The sequence below is a fragment of the Micromys minutus genome (genome assembly GCF_963924665.1).
Source record: "Micromys minutus genome assembly, chromosome: 28".
Classification (NCBI taxonomy): domain Eukaryota; kingdom Metazoa; phylum Chordata; class Mammalia; order Rodentia; family Muridae; genus Micromys; species Micromys minutus.
Window position 1 is genome coordinate 23,148,334 of NC_137963.1, and position 24,357 is coordinate 23,172,690.

At 41.9% G+C, this 24,357-nt stretch overlaps 1 protein-coding gene and 1 pseudogene across 6 annotated transcripts in view; one reads left to right on the forward strand and one right to left on the reverse strand.

The window, feature by feature from the left end:
- Positions 1-24,357, reverse strand: part of SLC44A1 (solute carrier family 44 member 1) — a gene marked incomplete at its 3' end in the record, with an annotated part of 184,208 nt that overhangs the window by 139,526 nt on the left and 20,325 nt on the right. For all 5 annotated transcript variants that reach the window (XM_080940320.1, XM_080940319.1, XM_080940318.1 and 2 more), the window contains exon 2: positions 4,373-4,462. In XM_080940320.1, coding sequence (XP_080796446.1) covers positions 4,373-4,462 — 90 coding nt within the window. The remainder of the gene's footprint in view (positions 1-4,372; positions 4,463-24,357) is intronic.
- On the forward strand, positions 7,780-8,186 carry LOC308438596 (large ribosomal subunit protein eL32-like; annotated as a pseudogene). Its single transcript has one exon. The product of its transcript is annotated as a large ribosomal subunit protein eL32-like (transcript).

Sequence of the window (24,357 nt, forward strand, 5' to 3'; positions counted from 1 at the left end):
TTCCTAAATCCATATCGAGAGGGAAATATCACTGAGGTGTTTAGTCAGTCACAACACCAGCTGGAAAATAAGTTAACTCTGTTCCAAAGCCCCATGTCCTAGACAAAAACATCTTCTGTCATTCCTGATTCCAGGTAACAACGTGATTCTATGGAGACTTCTTCCTCCTGGGACCAAGGCTGCCACTGTAAAATCTTAGATCACTTCCTGACTATAGCTGTGTCTTGGTTTCCTTAATCTGTAAAACATGAAATGTGATCTATATAGTGTGCACTTCTATATGAGAAAGAACCATGTTTCTATATGTCCAACTACTACCACGTCTACCTCACAGTACAAAGCGATGACTCATGTGCACTGTGGACATTCCGCTCATTCCTGCTCTTTGTGGTATGCTCACCTCTAGTCCCTCTTTCACATGTATTTCCACAAGTGAGCCAGGCCCTTTAGCTGGCCCAAGTCACTTTTTTACCAAGGAATGGTTTGGGAAGCATAAGCTTAGGTGCCTATTCCTGGTAAGTACAGAAACCATGGTTGGGAATCTAAGAGAAATGGGTTAGGATGTAAACCAAAAGGTTCTACCCAGAATCACTAGAGCAAAAACCTCAGAGTCATGCTGACTTGGCTCTCACTGTTCACACGGTAACCACTGGTAAAGTTACCACTGGTAAACATTACTGATCCTACTACTGATAAATGTTACCAACCCTGCTTCTCTCATCTCTTCTCTTTTTCTCCTTTTGTAAAAGTACTATGTTTGAGTTTATTTGGACTCCACTTATTTGGACTGCTGTCCAAGTTTCCAATGTGTTTTCCCTACAACATCTTCTACCTCCCAAGCCACCTTTAGTACTAGAACAAGGGTCCCCCTTCTAAACCCTGGACATGCCACAACTTCACAGACTTGTCACAACTTGTGACATGCCACAACTTCACAGATCCTTTCTTTGACTTGTCAGAGCACTGAGCAGAGTCTCCACCTAGGCTGACCACCAGCACCCCAGGGATTGTAGCACAATTAGTAATGGGTGCTGAGAAGTGAGATCACCAAACAAAAACTCCAGATGACTCATGTCCAGGTAGAATTTAGAGCTATGTGATTAAGGCACAGGACAATGTTATGCCACATATGACAGCAACAGATCCCACTAGAAGCAGGATTGCAAGTTCCAGGTCACGAGGGACCAGACACAGCAGCACACGCCTGTAAACCCAGCAGGGACCTACGGCTAGAAGATTATGATTTAAAGCCCAGCCTGCCAATAAGATTTTGCACTCCATCCCCCCTAAATTAAATTCAAGCATGAATGATGTCAGCTCAAGAAGACTGATAACAATTTACTTTGAAAAACACTATACATTCTTGACAATTCAAGCACTAAAAACCCTGTAACTAGAGAACAAATAGTGAATCCTGACAAGGAGATGGGCACATGCAAATATAAGATTAGTAATGAGGGTGGGTGAAAGAGAGCAAGGTCTTAAAATATCCAGGAAGACACAATGTATCAGGCAATAAAGGCATGAAGCTAAGGTCTGAACACCATGCTACAAGCTACCTAGGAAACCCTCTATTAAAGGGGCAGGCAGGGCCAGGTGCTGAAAAGAACATGGGAAGTTTTATCACTGCCACTTACTAGATAGGCTAATATTTAACATCACTATACCTGCGGATACATCAGCGTAAACTCTATCTCACTGGATAGTTCAGAGAATTACATAGATTAACAATGTTCAACTAATGTTTGTTGAGTGTTTGTTTTAAAATTCCAGCTAGGGCTGGAGAGATGACCCTGGTGATTGAAAACTTTTTGTTGCTCTTGTAGAGGACCCGGGTTCAACTCCCAGCACCTGTATGGGAGCTCACAACCATCTATAACTCCAGCTCCAGGAAACCTGAGACTCTTCTGATTTCTGCCAGCACCAGGATCATGTGTAGTACACAAAATACATGCAAAGAAAGCACACATAAATAAAATAAATTAATAAATAAAGAATTCTTCCAACACCAGTGAAGACCATTGTTCAATAACTTTAAAAGGATAAGAATGAATCCGGATTACATGTTGCCCATCTGAAACCCTGAAAAGTCTAAGAAGCATCAACATGTGGATCTTAAGGGGCACTGGCATGGGCCACGTGTAGAAAATTCCATGTGTCACCTCCTGTGATGAACTGCAGCCAAAACTACCTGCAAGGTATGACTATAAGGTATAGATCAAACATGAAGGAATCTATGTTTAGACTTGGGTCCATCCCCAAGACACTTCATTACATTATATGCACCAATATTCCAATGTTAAAATTTTATATCTCTTTGTGCATGCTACATACATGCACAGGAAGGTCACCAGACAGCCTGAGAGAACCAATTCTCTCTTGGCCACGTGAGACCTGCAGACCATGCTCAGTCACCAGGCTTGGTAGAGGACTCCTTTGCCCACTGAGCCTTCTCAATTGCCATCCAAATTTTTTTTAAGTTTTTGAAATGGGTAACACTTTGAACCCTGAGCATTTGGAATATGGTTTACTACAGAATGAGATGCAGACAGGGTGAATGAAAAACCAAATAAAACAAAACCTCAGCTTGGTTGTGCAATGGGCGGAACTTTTAGATTGCTTCCATCTTTCCACAACCTGACATCAGCTCAGTTCCATGAGAAAGTGACCTATTTAAAGATTCCCTCCAAAACAAATAACACTGTGCCTGGATTTAAAAGCACACACGGTGGGTCTTAATTACCAATGTGATGAAATCAACATTATATTAATTACCACTGCATTAAAACATTTCAGTGAGCAGCTCCTAACGCTCAAGTAACTCCCAAATCAGTCTATTAACATTAATGATTGCATTTTCTTGGGCTATTTGAGCAAAGAAAATCAAAAGCACCCTGGGTGGCATAGCACATGTTTTTACAAACATAATTTTGAAGGTCAGTTGCTATTTGTCCTGGGGCTACAATGGGTGTGGAAAAGCTGTTGGCTGGTTTTCTTTGGTAGAGTCTTTCCATGTTCTTTGTGAATATTCACACATACTGAATATGTGATGTGGCTTCACTAAAGTGAGCAAGCTCTTGAACAATGACTCATATGGCCAGAGTCAGCATTTTGACCTCTGTGTGTCCTAAATTTGGGAAAAGAATACTCTTATCTTTAAAGTAAATACTGCTTATTTTCCTGAGCTTATACCTCGTTCAAATGTTCTCTTTTTCCTCTGCTGGGGGCTAGAACCTTGACTACAGCCCTGGCTACTTGCTGACATGATGGTATCCAGAGAAACAAGGAATTGTGAAGACTTTTATTACAGACAAAAAGCAATGCTTCCAAATGGAACCTATAGAGAAAGGGCAGGAAGATGGGGCTAAAAATCCAACTTGCAAGTCCTAGGCTGCTGGAGACAGTGCGACTGCATTCTGAGTTCAAGACTATGGGACGGAGAATGATGCGCTGTGCAGTTTCCCTAAAGAGAGGAAGAGTGACAGGAAGCACTGACCAAGGGCAGAGCTGGGCAAGCAGCTCTTCCCCTCACTCCATGTGGCCTAAGGGTAGCCCTCTCAGCTTCCTCTTCAGGCTTCGAGTTCTAATCTATAAGCTGGGGGTAGTCCTAAGCCCTGTGAAGCTCCAAACACCCCTAAACAGCTGAATGTCTATTATTTTCGAGCCTAGCTCTCTGCAGCAACTACATCTGTAAATGCTGAGTTCTGGCAAAGCAAAGCAGGTGAGCTGCAAACCGAGCCCTTGGAATGGACTCCCATTCTCATCTTCTCAGCCGAGTATGGAATCGGCAGGTGTCTCGATAGCCATCAGAGAGATGCCACTTGTCATACTGGATGTAGGCTGAGGCCTAGGCCTGGCAGGGACAAAGCTCTGGGCAGACTCTTCCCCTGGAGGAAGAACTCAAAACTGTGAGAATTCAAAGTGTGGTGGATATCAGATGGCTAACATTCCGTTTTCTAAAGGAATGTCCAGTCCCTCGGAAAAGAAGGAACTGGCTCAAAGACAGCCATGAGGCTTGTGTGACTGGAGGAGCTGGTACCCAGGATCCTCAACTAACCCTTCAAGATCAGATTTCAAAGAAACGTGCAGCAAATGAACTGGCTTGCTCAAGGATTGGGTGAAGAGCTAAGGCTCCCATTGGTTTCTTCATTTTTATCTCAGTTTGCATGCAAATAAAAGAAAGCAAACTAGCAAAAGGATGCCAAATGCTACTGAACTGCATTAAAAGGGAAAATAACCCCCTGATGATACCGTAGGCCCTCCAATAGGGAGGAGATGAAATATATACATACACATAGATAGTTGGAAGGCCTCACTTCCCCCCACTCCCTTGTAGCCAGAGCTGAGCTGTGGCCAGTGTGAGTGTCCTTACCATCCCAACGCAGAACAGAACAAAAAGCAGCAACCATGGTATGTCTGTGCAGCTACGGTCCTCCAGCGGCTTCCATTCTCGTTTGGAGCTCTACCAAAATACAAAGTAAGAGAACATGGTAAGAGCCAATTCTAGTTAAAACTGGAAAGGTACAAACACACCGTTCCTACCCAGATCCTTTTTTTGCTGGGCAATGTCTTTATGAAGTCAACCCTGGCTTCTGTGGCCACTGCAGTGGCTCTGGTCCCACTTCTCCCCTGGCAGACATGGGACTAGCATGGATAGTTTTTTGTGGTACTCCACAGAAATGTGGTACTCCACATGCTGAATTGCTATTCATTTCTATTTCTTAAAAAAAGACAATGTTTAATGTAGCCTAGGTTGGCCTTGAACTCCTTATGTAGGGAAGGATGACCTTGGACTCTTAATCCTCCTGCTTCTATTTCTGTATCTTGAGTATTAGAATTACAGCTGACTTATGTGATGCTAGAGATCAAACTCAAGGCATTGTGTATACTAAGCAAGCCTAGCAACTAGGCAACATGACCAGTTCTGAACTGTTACTCTTAGGTATCCCAAGTCTGTAGCACACTGTGAGCCTAGCAAAAGACCCATTAGTTGAGATAATGCTTAAACCTATATGTTCTCAATGAGGGCGTCCCAGAATGAAAAAACAAATGAACATGCTCTTCCATTTGTGTGAGTTTTTCCTTGTGTGTCCAGGTGGTAGACAAACAAACAAACATATGAGAACATGCTTTCTTTATGTTCTCTTTTGGGAAGGAAGCCCATCAAATAAATTCTTCTTAAGAGGTAGATTTGTCTAAATTAAATACAATTCTAGAAGGAAATATTCTTTTTTTTTCTAGACAGACCTGAACAAGTCCTAAACCACCATCCTTGGATTTTCTGGTTTCCAGTTCTAACAGAGAGGTTCCTAACTAGAGAAGTAGAGTCATTCTCAAAGTTCATTTGCAAAGTATTGACTGGAATTACAATTCAATTCTTTTTTTTCTTAGGTCAGTCTTAGGTCAGCTCTCACATCCTTTTCAATCAAACTACAACGGAATTAACTCTCCTGAACTCTCTAAGGAGCAAACATCCCTAAATCTCACACTCTGTCCCAAAAATGGAGCAGGGAAGGAAAGGAGAAGGCAGCCTCAAAAAAGCCAGGAGGCCTCACACAGGAACAATAAGCAACTGTGGAAAGCTGTGAGCAGGAGAGATGCTCTTCCCCAGGAGAGAGCACACCAAGTGACTGTGCGAGGCCACACGGTCAGCCTTGAAAACATGTATGCAAGTGACAGTATGTGGACTCAGTAGGGTCTATTAAGAAATATATGGATGTACATATATGCATGCAGTAACTGCTCCCGGAAAAGGGCCATGAATTTGAAGGACGTCAGGGATGGGTGTATGGGACGGTTTGTAGAGACTGAAGGGAAAAAAGAAAAGGGAAAAGATTACATCATAATCTCAAAAAAAAAAAAAAAAAAAAAAAAAAAAGTCAGGAAAAGACTCCCTGCAAGAAGTAGGTGGAGGCCTTAGTGGCTCCACATGAACAGTGCAGGAGGAGCTGTCAGTGGGAAGGACCCCAGCAGAAGGCAGTGGAGACAGAGACAGTCTCCACTGCAACAGTACTCAGGATTATAATCCGGCTTACTTCCCTTTCTAAACAGTTTTAAACTGAATATCCTTCGATGAGAGCTCCAGATTCTTGTCTTAAAATATACACATATATATTTACATGACGTTCTGAAGAATCCAGAGTTCAAAGTTAAGAAGCTCAACATTAAAACAGCTGCCTACAAGGACCTGAGTTCAATTCCCAGCACCCATGTGGTTGCTCACAACCATCCAGACAGAACTCCAGTTCCAAAGGAGTTAACACCTTCTGACTCCCTTGGGCACATGGTACACATGCATACATGCAGGTATTGCATACATAAAACAAATAAATCTTTTTTAAAAAAATAGCCACTTCTGAGATGGGAAGAAGGACCATTTGGTGAAGTACCCGAGTTTGCTTGTCAGCACACATGTAAGAAAGCCAAATGTGCTGCAGTGCACCCGGAATCCTAGTGGGGGACAGACCAAGACAAGAGGATCTGTGGCACTTGTTGAATTGGGGAGTTTCAGATTTAGTATGAGACTATGTCTCCAACAATAAGATGGAGGGCCTCATGGACAAAAGTTTCTGCCACAACATGTGCAGAACTCAATTCAACCCCCAGAATCCACATGTGAGAAGAGAAGTGACCCCCTCAAGCTGTTCCCTGACCACGACTACATGCATACTGTCTGTAGCACATGAACATAAAAGGTGTGTGTGTGTGTGTGTGCGTGTGTGTGTGTGTGTGTGCGTGTGTGTCTGTGTGTCTGTGTGGTCAAAAGTGACTAAGGAAAACATCAGATGCTGCTCTCTGATCTTCACACAAACACCTCATACATTATATGCCATATTCAACACAACTAACTAAATAATAACTACCTAGCAACAATGAAGGCAGAGAACCTGAGCTACAACCATTTCTGTCTGACTCCTAAAGTACTAAAGACAAACATCTCCTTATGCCCCACACTGTCCAATTTTTACAACTAAAATTCTGTTAGCTTGTTTCCAGACATCCACACAAGAAAACAAAAGAACATTAGTTAGTCATGGAAAAATCCTTCACTCAAGGACCGAAGTATGAGTAGGCAGTTTCCTCCAGAGGAATTTTGATATTAGCGGATGAGGACTCCTCTCCCCCAACTTTATCATTAACTAGCTGATTTCAAATACATTGTTTCAACTTCTTGAGTGGCAGGGAAAGAAAGAGACTGGATCTCTTGTTACTTCCAACTCTACAAATCTAAGAACTTGGTTGTACTTTGGTGCAAACTTTGGGATAAGAAGAAAAGCAACTACAAAGTAACAACAGTATTCTTCTGTTGTTCAAATGCCTCAATTGTGGTCTGTACTTGGAAAGACTGCTGCTCACTGTGTGAATAAAGAATGTTTCTTTGTATTAGATAATTTCAGTCTTGACTAGTACCCCGTGCAGGAAAATTACTCATGGACACAGAATTTGGAGGCCTCTGAAATTCATTCTATTTACTCCATAGTAATTTACAAAGCAATAGCTCTACAGGAAATACTATTATTTGTTTGTCTTAAACACAATACTTAGGAGAGACAGAGCCTCAAACTGATGTAGTTCCTCATCTGCTACCATTTCAAATCAACATTCAGTTTGTTACTGCTAAAATCCCATCTATACCACAAAAACGTCACTATGACCAGACAAATACAAAGACTCAACACTGCAACAGTTCCAGCTGTTGTGAGCCACTGCTGTGCCATGTACATAACCAATCTCTATGAATATAAGAAGGAAGGATGGGGCCATCTATTTTGCAGCATCATGGCTGCCCTCGGGCCTCTGGTGAAGCCCAAGATCATCAAAAAGAGGACCAAGAAGTTCATCAGGCACCAGTCAGAACAATATGTGAAAATCAAGCAAAACTGGCACAAACCCAGAGGCATCGACAACAGGGTGTGGAGAAGATTCAAGGGCCCGATCCTGATGCCCAACATTGGTTATGGGAGTAACAAGAAAACCAAGCACGTGCTGCCCAGCGGCTTCCGGAAGTTTCTGGTCCACATGTCAAAGAGCTGGAAGTGCTGCTGATGTGCAACAAATCTTACTGTGCTGAGATCGCTCACAATGTGTCCTCTAAGAACCGAAAAGCCATCGTAGAAAGAGCAGCACAGCTAGCCATCAGAGTCACCAATCCCAACGCCAGGCTACGCAGTGAAGAAAATGAGTAGATGGCTTGTGTACGTGTTTTGTGTTCAAATAAAACTACACACACACACACACACACAAAGGGAAGGAAGGATGGGAGCTACAGAGAAAAAATGGTGACAGAATCCAGGGAGAGCAGAAACAAAAAAGGGCAGCTGGGTCACACACATACACTGTAACAAAGGAGACATCCCAGAAGAGTGCAGCAGGCTTCTTGGCAGTATCTGTCACTCAAAAGCACTGAATTCTTGGTTATTTTTATTACACACCAATACTCACCTTTCAGTTTAACACCCTCCTAATTGTTAAAGTCTTTGTTTATAATGGACCTTTTCCCCATAAAAGGTGTAAGAATGTTAAATCTCTTTCCCCTTTAGAAATATTGAAATATTGGTCTAATGGCAGCATATTTCATTCTGGCTGCCATTTATAGTGCTATCAATGACTGGTTTTTATTAAGCAGGAATTCCTATACCTAAAGCTTTACACACACTTGTCTTGGTGATACAGGTACCATCCTTGCAAAAAGATGAACAAACGTGGGCTCTGAAATTAAATAAGCTGCCCGAGGTTGCTTGTTCAGAGTTGTGCAGCCAGGATTTCAATTCCAAGTCCATGACTCCAAAGTCAACTCCAATAAGACTGCTAAATCCTCCTATTAGCAGTCAGTAAGTAGCATTAGCAATTCTTCACATTGCAAATACTCAGAAACCAGGCGTACAACGTTAGCATCCTCTAAGTACAGAGAAACTGAGTGAGGCATGTTATGTGCCATGAAATTTCTCAAGCGAGCCAAGAAGCCCAACAGTTGAAAAAATTTAATGATTTTTTAACAGATGTAACCAAGTGACAACTGGATTTAATGCTGTTTCTTCCAATTAACATCTTGTACAGACCCAGAAAATGTGCTGCAGGCACACTTTTAAAACGTGAGTTTTCCTCTTTTGTCAAATTCTACAGGAGATTAATACAGACTGTCGATAAATGTTAGGTCTTTCTCCTCTCACAAAATCTTACCAGTTGGGAACTAAACAGAACCAAGTAACCATGCAGAGTCTCACTTCAATGAGTGGCTGAGAGCCAGAGGCACAGAGGAAAGGTCTTAGCAAAGACTCCTACTGTAGCCACGACCTCTTCCAAGCCTCAAAACATCCGTCAGTACCGTACAGTCTCCCTTTCTATTATTTAGGAAAGGAAACAAAGGCCGAGGAAAAGCTTTGCTGAAACCCGAATTCTCAAACTCTAGCAGAGAGATAACAATGCAAATGCAAAGAAATTCTCCAGGAAATGCTGGACATTAAAAAAAAAATCTAAAATAAGAACAGCCAGGCTTGTCTGTAAGTAAATGTGGCCAAGGAAGCGAAGAGTAACGTCAAGGTACCCAACACAAACAAAAGAATCCCATCTCAGAAACCAGTTTACCACTGACAGGGTGTGACAAAGATGACATGACCAAAAGAAAGATGGGAGGTAACAGAGGAAATATTTGGACACATAGTAACTGAAAAGTTTCTAAGAAATAAAAAAAAAAAAAAAAAATCCAAGCACAGATCTAAGGAATCAGAAATTTATGCCAAATAAGACAAATATAGCATGCAAGTGTGCAGGTGGGAATGAGCACACACACACACACACACACACACACACATACACACACACTACATAAGAAATACGTCTATGTTCTTCTATTCCAGGTCACAGATGTCACCAATCTTATTATTTATGTCTTCATATCTTTAATGCTAGGCAAGGCTTGGCATCTTTACATTCCTATATTTTACACTGCATGAGTATCTAAGTTTCTAGTTCCTTCAATACCGCTTATAAACATCAAAGCTATCAACAACTATATGACCGACCTACATTCGCCCCATTCTCCAAGAGTTAAAACAATCCCAAGCCGATAAGCTCTTTGAAGGTTATGAACTTACTTTAGGACATCAACCTAGACAAAGTTCTAACTTAACTTTCAATATTACTTCAGAGAGAAATATATTCAGTGAACTTATTTGTAACAAACACTAACATACAGAAATGTTGGCAAGTACTGAGCTGTAACTATAGCTCGGTTAACTACTTAAGAGTCAGAAATGCACAGAGATTAGGCGAGACAGGGCAGGCTACGGCTAAGGGAGGGGCTGGTAGACAGGAATCCACTTCATAGAATTAGTTAGAGCAAAAAGGACTAAGAAGCTATAAAGAGATCAGACTGACAAAGCCAACAATCTGGATTTAAAAGCACCAACTAGGCCTCAAATATGGAGAAAGAAAAAACTCTCCATATGAAAGAGGCCCAGGTTAACAGTTAAAAACAAAGACGAAATATTTTGTCCCATTTGTATTGTGTCTACTGTGTGTAAACTTTACCCTAAATAGGACATACATGAAAAGCTCCCCAAAAGATACCTGTAGCAATATAATAACATAGCATGCCAGGCACTGAAACTCCCGTTATAAAAGCCATGTTTCTATGAGCATTGTTTCAAATAGCAGACCTACCACCAAAAGGTCAGCTAACCCGTGTCTGACCGTGTGATAGTATCTTCCCATTGTGATGGTTCTTCATTAAGCACTGAGCAGTACACAGAGAGAGTCCGAGACAGGTTAGGCTCCTTCTGCCCTTACTGCTCTTGGTGAGTGGGAAAGACATAAACCAAGTGCTGTGACACAGCAAATGGTGCCAGGAAAGAGGGTTGTGAAAGCTGCTGTGGAACCACAGACAGACCCATTGGGAAAGGGTTCTGAGCCCTGATGGAATCGCCTGGTAAACTTCTGCAGCTCACATGCTGCGTCAAACCCTGAAATGATCCCTCAGTGTCTGAAACGGAATGGGCCATGTGCCTCCAAACACACCAAAAATTCTCGAGAGCTGACAGAGAACCATCCACTGCCAAATAGGAATTTTATTTCCACTCACAAATGTTTAGTAGAAAACAAATAGAAACATTAAGTTGGCTATCTCTCAAATTCTTTTTATATGCTTATAGGTTTTTGTCTTCATTTAGGAAGAGATACTAGGAATGAGGAAAAATAGCTTCTGTTTTCTTAACCTGTAGCAAAGGAATATATTTACCAAGCTTCCTGAACAGTATTTTTATGTACATGTTACTGGTGAGATACCTATTAACCCTGAGTTAAGTACTGTCTAGTCACATATATCACGGGTTGCTACAACGTGGAACTAAGCCGGGGAGCTGTTTTCTTCAGCACTGGATGCAACTAGCCCAAAGGATGAAGTGTGCCAGGGGAGATTAAGCCTGCAAGCAAATAAAAAACAAATCACAGCCAGGAGGAGTTCAAACATCCATCACCTATAACAAAGTACCAAACCTTTGGAATGGAAGCAGAATCTGGGTTATCCAGGTCGTAGTCATCAATGCACGCTTATATTCATGGAGCTGGTAGGCTAGGACGGCACAGAACCTGAAGCCAGTATGTAATGACAAGCCCACACGTAGGTCACCCGTCCTGTCTGCAGCTTGAACCATTACAGCACATATCCGCTGCGGGGAAAAGCCAATCATGCCTACGAATGGCAATTCTAGCCTTTCAACTGGCATAGACCCCTAGGCTACTGGGGGAATTTGCAACTTTTTAAATTTTTATTTTAACATGAGCAACAACCCTTGTTTCCTGGATTAACCAAGTCCTTTCCAAGACGGTCTGATAGTTCCGCAGCTCTGCTTTAGTTTCCACCATCCCAAGTGCCCCTTGGGACAACCCTAAAACACAGTGACTATGTCACTCTCGGAGGTTACTGCTACCCAGGAATGTGTGTGATTAGCACTCTTATATGGCTCTTACTGGCTTGCCCATGGGGGCTTAATTTGGTGCTTGTCAATCTGCCTTACACAAAAGCCTCTGGTACTAAAGACAAAGAATTGTGTGCTCAGATTCCCCCAAAGCTCCCTCCAGGGACATACTGCATCATTAAATCCCCCAAAACGCTTTCATTTGCACAGATTAGTAACAAAAGAATAAAGGAACCAATGTGCATCGTTTTGGCAGTTTTCAGTAGGGTGAGCAGGCGTGATAAAGTCAGGAGGAATGGAACATGGAGGCTTTCAGCCCTGCACTCACCACACCTGCAAATACAGTCTCATGATAGGATTCCTGAAGGACATCACCTGTCCTGTGGGTGATCGCGGTCAAGGACCTGGGGCGCCTAACTACTTACATTTACTCTAAGTAAATCTGCTTCATCTGCTAAGGCTGGCGATAGCAATCTAAATCGTGGAGGTGAAAATCAAAGCATGATTTTTAACAGGCAGTTAAAGGCAAAAGGATACACAGAGTGGAAAGATACGGACATCCGTGTCTAACTACTTTTCTTAGTTCATGAACTTTACGCTAAAAAGCACCCAACTGTCTAAGAGTGTTATTTGTGAGCTGTGTGTAGTGACAGGAAGATCCCAGGGAGATATGTCACCAATGCCATCACTGTTCCTCCAACCCCTTTTACAGAAAGCACCATGGGTCTGTCCCTTGCCTTCTTGGTGACTATCCTTGAACTTTACTTGCTCGGCAGACACCAGGTTAATGCTTTCTGCAGCACCGCTAATCACACCTTCAGCCTATAGCATCAACAGCTGCCTATAATCTCAAGCAGGATTATTACCAGCGTCTCTTTCCTTTCCACCAGTCTGAAGCAATGTTGGAAAAGTAAAATTAATCTCCCAAAATTATATTATGGGATCCATTTGATTCCTATCACACTCTACAGATGTTAAAAACTTCTCTAATAGCTAACGATGCCCAGGACAGATAGACAGAATCAAACATCTCCCGGTGGTTCTCAACTTTCCTAAAGCTGTGACCCTTTAATGCAGTTCCTCATGTTGGGGTGACCCCAACCATAAAATTATTTATGTTGCTACTTCATAACTAATTTTTCTACTGTTGTGAACTGTATCATAAATATCTTGTATTTTCTAATGGTCTTAGGTGGCCCAGAGGTGAACCATGGTATGGGTAGTCTCCAGACTACTAACCGATTTTCTGGGTTTTCATGCTTTCCTATAACTTTAAAAACAATCTTTTCAAGGGTAGTTTTAAAAAGATTCTTATTCCAATTGTACTTCCTATCCATAATGAAAATGTTTTCGGAAGTTGCAGTAACCTAGGAGAGGCACCATAAAAAGGAAAATTACATAATCATAAGAAAGCACGAAGATATAGGTGACTCTGAGTAAATTAGATTTAAATTAAATGAGGTATTTAGTCAATGAAGATATTTTTAGTCCACAGTACCATAGAGCAAGGTAGCTCAGCTCCATGACAAGAATATAAACAGGCATCATATCCTTCCTCTATTGGAAAAAAAATGTAGGAACCCCTAAAATAGAAAGTAGTCTCCTTTCCTTTATTTCTGTGACCATACTCTGTGTGTATTACACTGTTATACTAATTACTAGTCTATATAATTATTTCCTGGTATATTATGAGTTTCTGAAGGGTAAGGACATGTCTGTTTAAAACAGAAGTCAGCCCTGGGGTGGGGGGCGCTGAGACAAACTACCCCCCGGAGAAAAATCCAAATCTAAAACAATGCGTATAGAATCTTCCCTTAGACAGTTGAATCTGTATTGATATTTCCTGTTTCACAGGATATTAGAGGGCCAGGATTTCTTGATTTTGTTTACTGCTCTACCCTCATGGGTGGAGGAAAGCCTGTCACATTCTAGGCTCTGAGTAATTACTTAATGAATGGATCAACAAGGCTAGGTCTCTTAACCGCAGAGATGAAATGTCATGAGGCAAACATTCCCCTGCCTCTCCTGCGGTAGGTAATCTCCATTGTACTATAGGTTAGATCCTTTTCCTACAGCTGTATTTCTCAGATGTTCACTAATGGCTATATCAGAAAATAAAGTCTATATTTTTGTAAATAGTGGTAAATAAAGTCTAGGGCTTTTAAAGTTTTTTTTTTAATTTTATGAACACATAAGTTTTGCCTGAGTATATGTCTATGCACCATGTGTATGCCTGGTGTTCAGAAACCAGAAAATGGCATCAAACCCACCAGACTAGAGTTGCAGAGAGTTAAGAGTCATCGGGTAGGTCCTGGGAATCAAATCCAGATCCTCTGGAAAAGCAACCAGTGCTCTTAACTGATGAGGCATCTCTTCAGTCCCCCTAAGTCAAGGTTTTGTGGACAACTTCTTTAAACCTTTATAGTGAGACTCTCTGAAAATTACTGAGTCACAAATCCTCTGGGAAATTGGGAAGAAAGCAACATAACCTCACTGTATTTCTTTTTAATGATGATGAGGAGGAAGAGGGTGATGGATCATTGGGGTGTTATTAGTCCTTTCATGGTGTGGGGGGGTTCAGATCCCCTGGTGCTGGAGTTACAAAGGTTCTGGAGACTAAACCTGGGTTCTCTGTAAGGGCAGTGGGCACGGCACTCCCACCTGCTGAACCACCTGTCCCCAGTCATGTCTCACTATATTTTTAAAAGCCATGGTTAAAAGGGCTGTGGTTAGGTGGATGATTCTGCTAAAAACATTCACACCAAAGACTGGCAACATTGTTTAAAGCTATGTTAAAACAGTGATTTGAACTGGTTAGTCACTTTCAGAAAGTAATTTGGCAATATACTTCAAGAACCCAAAGAAAGAATCTACAACAGAATAATAGCTGCTCATAGTATGTCCAGTGCAGTGTTATATTATGAAAAATAATTAGAAATTAGCTAGACAATGGAAAACTGTTCAATATGAAAATGGTATATTAAGCAATCATAAAAATAATTAAGGAAACTGCATAGTAACACAAAGATGATTTTGATAAAGGTTGCATAAAAAACATAGGATGAAATTCAATCTATACTCTGGCTTGAGGGCCATGTAAAACAATACATGCAAATATGGAAGTCCAGAGGGGCAGGGGACTAAATCTGACTTATAATATATTTTCCATCTTGAGTTTCATTAATACCATTTAATTAATTAATTAGTTAAGAAAGAAAGGAAGGAAGGAAGGAAGGAAGAAAAAGAAAGAAAGAAAGAAAGAAAGAAAGAAAAAGAAAGAATGGAAGGAAGGAAGGAAGAAAGGAAGGAAGGAAGGAAGGAAGGAAGGAAGGAAGGAAGAAAGAAAGAAAGAAAGAAAGAAAGAAAGAAAGAAAGAATGAATGAATGAATATTGGCTCCCAGTTCTCCAGATTAGTTTCTTTCTACTTTATGGTATAAAAGTCAACTACAAAGAGACGCAACATCAAAACCATCAGAAAGAAATGCTTAAGCTAATCTACCTGACGCTGAGGACAGATCAGAACACTTCAAAGTTTATTAGAAAGCTTCATGCTAAAATAGCCTGGGCAGAGGCAACACTCTTCCTGGAGCACAAAGGAAATGTTAGGAGAGAAAGCTGGAACCTTGAGGGAGAGAAGCCACACACGCCACAAACTATGTGAGAGCTAGCCTGGTCTCCTTACTCATCAGACAAAGATAGATCTCTTTGGTGGTACTTAAAAGCTTCTATCAGAACTAAGCTTTACATCACTTCTGATGCCCTTTCTCAATGCAGTGTGGGAAACTTCCCTAGGAGCCATCAAAAAAGGGAACTCTCACAAATGCTCACCCCAAAACCTGTGAGTACCATGATGTGACATCAAGTAAAACTCAGGCTTGCAAAGCCAAGAAGAAAGAAATGAGTGTACAGATAGATGTTCAGACAACTGTGGTCAAGAGACAAATTTTAGACGAGAAAATTGCTCAGCCTGTGGATTCTATTTCAGTAAAGCGTTTATGTGTATAACAGAATGTCCCCAGACCTAACATGTGAGGTCCTGATTCCATGTAAACTTCAGAGCACTATTCGTGCAGCCAAGTGAGATAAAAGCAAAAGTGCCTCACTGAAGCACTAATGAACTCCGACGAATAGCCTTTCCCTTTAACGATGTATTTTAATTTCCAGGTCTGAATCTTTGTGTGGGTCTGTGCATGGGCTGGAGCCCATGGAGGCACAGAGACCTCAGGTCCCCTTGGCACTGGAGTAAGGAGACTGTTGTGAGCCACATGCCACTGGGTGCTGGGAACTGAACACAGAACAAGAGCAGCATAGACTCTTAACCACTGAGCCATCTTTACAGCTCTGATTTTGTTTGGGTTGAGTTGGGTTTTTTAAAAAAATCTTAGAATTACCAGCTAAAGTGCCAATCTTGGAATACTCCAATGTCTTTGTAGGCAATACAAAGGGGGGGGGATGACAAACTTATGAGACAGATCCATGTAAAATTAGAAATGTCATCTTAAAGTGACCGATGTCACTCAAGGTCCCATAGTAAAACTGGGAGGTGGTTAAAGAGCTATATGGGCTGGGCAAGAGGGTACATATACTGTCACGTTCACAGACAGCCCCAGAGGCACCAGAGCAGTGCTCAGTCAGACTGACCACTAAACCTAGAGGTTGTCCTTGGGAACTGTCTCGAGGCTGGGGTGCTGGGGCAGAGACATGTGCCTATTGCTGACTAGACAGTAAGGCCACTGAGTTGTCCCTACCTGTGCTGAGTCATTTGATTTCACGTAGTCAGGCAGCCTTCTCCCTGTCCTCTGGCTGCCCCTAAGTTGACAAGTAGTGTGTGCAACAAAACCTGAGGGCTACTGGAAAATGGAACTGTAGAACAGAAGCTACGGCATATGCAGTGACTCTGGAGTGAGACAGTAAGCTGTTAACCTCATTCTCTCATGAGGCAGGGTCATGAAGGACTTCATTTGATTGGATATTATTTAAAACACTATTTACCAATTAAAAGTAAATAATTCTAAGCCAGGAGGTGGTATCACACACTTTTAGTCCTAGCACTCAGGAGCCAGAGGGAAATGGATCTATCTGAGCTCAGGCCAGCCTGGTCTACAGAGGGAGTTCCAGAACAGCCAGGGATATCCAAAGAAACCCTGTAATGGGAAAAACAAAACAAAACCAACCAGCCCACCAAAAACAACACTATTTATCAATTAAAAGCAAATAATTCTGAGCCAGGTGGTAGTGATACATGCCTTTAATCCTAGAATTTGGGAGGCAGAAGCAGGTGGATCTCTGAGTTCAAGGCCAGCCTGGTCTACAGAGTTCCAGGTTAGCCAGTGCTACATAGAGAAACCCTGGGAGAAAGGAGGTATTAAATAATCCCTAAAGTAATTTGGCTTTGTCTTCACGCTGGCCTCACAGATAAGATTTTTCTAGTGTGTGATTGGTTAAATCTTTAATAAATTAGACTTCAGGACAGACACACAGACTTTCTGATGCTGTTTGCCTATGCTGACAGACAGATGTGTACTTAGTGTATTAGTAAAATCATGAGTCTCAAATGCCCAGGGCTTATTGACAGCCTTCAGTGCCTTCCATGGTAAACCTGAAACCTCATCTAATAGAGTTCAAACTCTGTGTGGCCAGGAAATGTGTCCCAAGAGAGCTATGAATGAAGCACAACATGAATGTGTAAGCTTACTTAAAACATTATGATGTTTTTCTGTGTATGGTTTATCTTTTTGTAACTTGATTGTGCAGTCCTCAGATGGGAACCTTGTGGCTGACAATGGTGTTTCAATGCCAAAAGGCTGGGCATGCCTGCCCAAAGGAAGAGGCTGTAGCAGAGAGCTTTTGTGTAACTGCTGGAGAATTTGGTACCTGCACACAGGCAGTTTCTCCATCAACATCACACACAACCTTGCCCTTAAAGACAGAAGCCCTAAGATCACAGGAATGTGTTCTGAATCTATTTACACTGTTATCTTCTTCCCATAGGAGCTCAAAGTCAGGGTGAAGGCACTAAAGGGCACCCTGACTTGAGCAATGCTTCATCATCAGACAACCAACTGGCCTCTAACTACCCAAGAAAGATGACTAATTAACTGGTCAAGACCTGATCAGATGTGAGGGTGACACATTATCCCAAAACCTTTAGGTACCCGTTAGGGTTAAAATCAAACTACCAAGTCTCAAGAGCCAACAGATTACGCAAGGCAAAGAATGTAACAGGAAACTCTAAGATCAAACACCAGTATGAGAAGACAACTTAGTCCCTCTGAGAGTCAGTGGTCTCAGCATCAGTGAATGCTTCCAGGAGAAAACACATGCTCACATCTCAAGCTCCATAATACCAACCAGCTAGAGATCTATAAGGTGATGAGAAGCATACCCAGAAGAAAAGTCTAGAAATTCCCAAGTGAGGAGGAACACTGAGTCATCAAATTAATAGCCCTGCAAGTGACAGGCATTAATCCTTCTATTAAGGGGGTGGGGATGAGGCAACAGATCAAACTAAAGAAGTGCTTTTAAAATATAAGCAGCCATCAGTCTCCATAGCTAGCCATTAAAATGTCCCATCCCATTTTTGACTCTCACCAAAACTAAGTCTCAGGCACTGACAGACACTGACCAGTTCATACCCTATTCTACCAGGCCCGCGGGTCTGCAGTCAGGCCTCTCTGTGTCCATTCCAAATCCTGTTCTGTTCTAAGACCAATCTCCATTATTCCCTTAAAAGCAACTACCAAAGTAATGATACCCTGGAACAGCCATCAAACAACTACAGGGCTTCTAACAGTATCACACCCAGCTTGCAAATAAATTCTACAGAAATCCAACTGCATCCTACTTCCCAAGATGGAAGGTAAACTCAAAGGGAAAAGGAAAACAAACAAACAAACAAACAAAAAAAAAAAAACAGAAGAAACAAACATCCAGGCTGTGGTAACAGGCAGATCTCTGAGTTCAAGGCCAGCCTGGTCTACAGAGCTAGTTCCAGGACAGTGCCCCCACCCCCACCATCACAAAAAAAAAAAAAAAAATCTTGCTTCTCAACCTAAGTGCTGGAGTAACAGGTGTGAGCCACCACATCTGTTTTGTAATCCCTTTGGACAAACCCCAAGATAGAATGCTTGGCTCACCTTACCATCTAATATGTCATATAGAAATAAAGTTCTGCATAGTCAAATCAGTCTGACTTCAGATTGTCCCTTTGGTATTCCATATTTCCTGTTACCTATTTTAGAATTTACTGTGATTCACATTATGAGTTATCCAAAGCCTTTACTAAATCTAGTAACTAATAGATGGTTTGTTGATTCACAATGGTTCCTTTAATAAACAACTTACTTAACTACACACACAGACTACTGTTTTCCATGGAGCTTATTAATACATGTAGTTGATTTTGTTTCCTAATTCATCTCGTACAGCCATTCCTCGTTTTTGGCTTTATGGCTTACTACACTAATTAATCTTCTAGAACAACGTTAATGGTTATAATAAACTCAGTATAAATATCTAACATAAACTAAACCCTCACTGTCAATTTGCAGCCCTAACACAACATTATTTGTGTGTATGTGATTTTTTTTAATTGCTTTAAAAATAGATGGTTTCTTTTTTTCCACGTTTGTTTTTGAGACATCAAATCACAAATGACCCAGAATAGCCTTGAAGTTTAAATGAATAGCCCAGGCTAGCCTTGAACTTGCAGTTCTGCCACAGCCTCCCAAGTGCTAGAGTTATGAACATAGTCTCTTTTCACACCATTAAACTAATGTTATGGCAGTTCTAGCTAAATATCCACATATCTCCACATGCAGTATTAGGAATAAAACCTAGGGCTGCATGTTTGCTAAACCAGTATGTTACAACTGAACTGTATTTGCAGTTCCTGAGTATCTATTTTAACAAGAGTAAAAAAAATAGCAAAGAAGCCGATCCTAGCTGCAGGTCAGATCGTCTGCTCTGCTGGTGTTTGTGGCTTCATACACGACTGGCGTCAGCATGATGTCATAAGGTCACACTGGCTCCCAGGAGATTTCCCCCAGCATGCTGATGTTTTCAAGCAGAGGTACGTTTTTTCACTATTCTTAAAGAGAAAGCCTTGGCAACAGAAGACAACCTGGGGTTGGAGGACAGTTGAAAATCTACAAAGTGACTTACTGTCGCCTATGTGGTGACCAATTAAGTGGCTTCAGACCACTGGCATCTTTTCATTATATGCTGCAGATGCAGATAAAGATGCCCAGGCCTTCCTCCCTGTGTGAACTAACAAGGCTTTGCATTAGATCAGCCCTTTGCCTCTTATGAAATGGTATATAAGAAGCAAGACTTCCTTCTCAAGGGACACGGGATCCCATGATTGTGAGGTGACACAGACCTTCCCCAGTGTGAGCCTAGATGAACAACAGGCAGCTACTCATGATGCTTCTTTATTCATTCTTATTTTTAGCATTTACTGGACGTTGTTCATGCTTTCTTGGTCTAGTGTTCTAACTCTATTTCCCCATCAACCCTACTGTTTCCAGCCTGAGTTTGCCATATGGAGTTATTTCTCTATGTAGTATGGCAGAAACCCTCATAGAACCAATTTGGATTGATGCCATCTACTGCTTACTACAGGGTACTCTGATATAGGATAGAGAGACAGACGAACGGACAGACAGATAGATGGATGATGGATACAGAGATAGAACGGCCCCTAGTCATTACAAATTCAAACACATTACAATTTCATTCTTTAAAAAAAATATTTATTTTCATATGTACGTGTGCCAGGTTTACACAGGTACCTGTGAAAGCCAGAAGAAAACCTTAGATCCCGTGGAGCCAGAGGTCGAGGGGGTTGTGAGATACCCAGTGTGGGTCTTCTGAGACAGATGATGTTTTTATATGATGTAAAGCATCCTAGGTCCCTGTACCCACTACCTCTGACTTCAAGTTGTCCAACCACTCCGGTGTTCTTTCTCCCTCAGAAATATAGTTCTCTCTTCAACTCTGACTTACTCTCCTTCCTTTCCTGGCTATCAATCTAGTTTGTCTCTTCATTTCATGGAGGTTTCTCCTGAACACTCTTCTGTAAAATGTGTAGATGCATGCAGACATGCGCACGCACACACACACACACACACACACACACACACACACACACTCACAGACACATACATACACATTCACACATACATACACTCATACTCACACATACACTCACACACACACACACATACTCACACACACATACACATACACTCACATACACACACTCACACACACACACTCACACATACACTCATACACACACATACATACACACATACACTCACACTCACACACACACACACACACACATATACACTCACACACACAAATACACACACACACACACACACTATGATGGCCTCTCACACTCTTTCAAACCTCGCTTTTCTCCATACAGTACAGATCCTTGTCAGCTAAAGTACAGGAACTTACCAAGCCATAGGTCCTCTACTCTGGAAGATCACCTTGCGCTCTATCCCAGCATGTTAAGTAGTTCTAGCACATGAAAGCGACCAATTTCTACTCACTGAGTGAATGTCATCGCCTCACCGTATGAGATGATGAAGGAACTGACAGCCTAGGACTGTGACCCTTGAGGCTATCACCTTAATCACCACAAATGCAGCAAGAATCTGCAAGAAGATGAAGCGTAGACGTGGGCTTTATTTTACTGCAGACCTACAGCTAAATTGTGAGGACTTGTTCAAGAGATTTATAGAGCTGCTTCTGCAGATCAAGGACTTGTCCGTGGCAGGACGTGTCTGACCCCCTGATGATTCACAAGATTGTTCTCCCATGATATGACATCTGAACACACCACACTGGAGCTGCTGAGGGTGGGGGACCAAGCCAGAGCATAGCTCAGATTCACACTGAACCAGGCCCAAGGGATTCCCAGAACTTAAAAAACAAAAACTTTCCCAGAAGTTGGTTTCTAAAGGTCACTAATTTTTATAAAAACTGTCACCTTTTACTGTCTGTGTTTGCCTCTGAGGCACAACCCTCAGGGACAAGCCTAAATTGTCCTTATCACTGTGGTAGTGCTAGAGTTTTCATGAACAAATACAAGAGCTGAAAGCAAAATCTGCCCAACACAAAGTTGATATCCATGACACTCTGAAGATGATTCACAAGCTTAGCACTATCCTAAAGCATCTGATGTGCCCTCAGCTTCACACACTTATAATCTCAGACACCACAACAAAGCTAAAACCAGACGGTGACACCAGCTGAGGTTAAGGCAAAGTTGTGGCAAGACATGGTGTGCTTGGCTGATAAGACACCCTATACCTGCAGATGACGGCTATCCCTCCAAAGGCACTTTGCTACTACTTTGTAAGCAATGTTCTACGACTGGATCTAGATGGGCTTAAGCTAGACTCTGACAGGAGCAGGAGCAGCTGAACTTTGTGCTTTAGTAGAAGACAAGTTTACTCAACTACTTTCTAAAGTGATTATGCAGTCGTTTCGAAATAATATCACAAATCTGCTTTGGTTGTTATTAAGAAATCAAACGTCTACATGGTGACTTACCCTTATAACTCTAGCTTTAAGGAAGCCAGGGCCAAGAGGATCCTGAGTGACGTCAGCCTGGACTACACTGTGAATTCCAGGTCAGTCGTGTGAACGGCAGGATGCCAATATTAATGTCTTAGTTTTAGTAAGCCTCCAGCAAAGACTGTAATAAGCTAGATGGAAGACACACACAAGACCACTGTGTATGTTAACTTTCTCAGTATTTATTCAATTATTTGGAAGTAAAAGTTAAAATAGGGTTTTAATCCTAAAGCCAAAATAAAATTTCAAGGTGAAATATTGAAGAAAAGCCAGTGTTACGAAATTCCATGTCATTAAAATTCTTTAATCCAGACATAGGAAACAGGGTTTCTCAAGATGTGAACTGCCCAAACCAGAGATGTCTGAAGACGAGGATCTCCCACTTCCCCATCTCAACAAAACCTAGACCCACTGAAGCATAAAACAGGCACACTGTCTCAAAATTCCAACAATTACATACACATAAACCTTCAGTTAGAAGAAACCATTTTTTAAACTAAGTAATGGGAGTGGAGGACTTCTAAATTTGGAAGACACTGCTTTTAATTAAAACATTTTTAATGAATTCATCCTTACTATTATTGGAGAGGGGCACACAAGCCTTGGCGTGACGGGCAGAAGACAATGTCCATGAGTCCGTGGGATCCTGGGATCAGAGCCAGCTTTGTGAAGCAGGTGCTTTCAGCACCAGGGCCGCTCACCAGCACTGCTTTGTACTGCCGTGTCCTGAGACAGGGTTTCAGTCTAAGTCACAGTGGCTTGAAACTCTATGTAGCCAACGCTGATCTCAAATTCAGGATTATCCTCCTGCCTCAGCCTCCCAACTGCTAGGAGCTACCATACTAGGCTCTAGAAAGAAGTTAAACTGTATAGTAGTTATCTCTTACTTGCTAGAACTATGAGTAACTATTTTGTTTTTTCAAACTCAATAAGGAGTATAGATTTTATATGATTAAACACATCCGTTTGGGTATTGATGTGTCGGGAGCTGGGAGAACGGGAGGCTACTTCTGCCCATGCAAGCTTTCCCAGTCCTGCTCCATCTCCATGCCCACCTCCTGCAGCTACTGGACTCTGAATATCTCCCTCATCCACTGTGTCACTGCCCAGAGCCCTGACCCCTCCGTTCATCTCTGCTCTAGTTTCCCTTCTGATGTATAACTTCCCTGAGATCAGCCTACAACACAGCACATCTGCTGAAATAAAATTACACGAAGGAAACCCTAATGACTCCCCCACTGTTTGAAGAAGAGAAAACAGTATCTTGTAAGAGAAAGAATGCACTGATCACGAGTTCTCATCTGCTTTTCAGGGTACAGCCCACTATTCAACACGGCAGCTACTCTCAAGCTCCCTTGGGTTTCTTCATTAACAAAACTATGTTGACTCCCACTTCCTGGGTGCAGGGTCCTGGGTACAACGCTAAAGGACTCGCATGCAGTTGGCTTGTTATTTTTTCAGTCTTCTAACAAACCATTAGGGTTATGTGCTATCAAATAAGGAAACATCAAAAACATTGGCCAATTCCCAGGGTTTCTTGACTAGTGAGTAATGTGAGCTCCAATCTCCAAAGTCGAAACTCTGACATCCATCTTCTCAGGAAGATGACGACTTAGAGAACTATCACAACTTCTCCCTGTGAGAGAAACTTCCATAGACCCACCGGCCTCGGTCATTTCCTTCTTTTGCTTTCATGTCAGTCCCCCTCACATATGAATGACAGACCTACATCTGTGTTGCTACTGTGTTCAAGTACTTTCAGTTATTGGCACACACAAGCTGAACCTGCGAGGATACCTTCTGGACCAGTGGGCAGTGAGTGAATCTCTCAGGAAAGATGTCTTG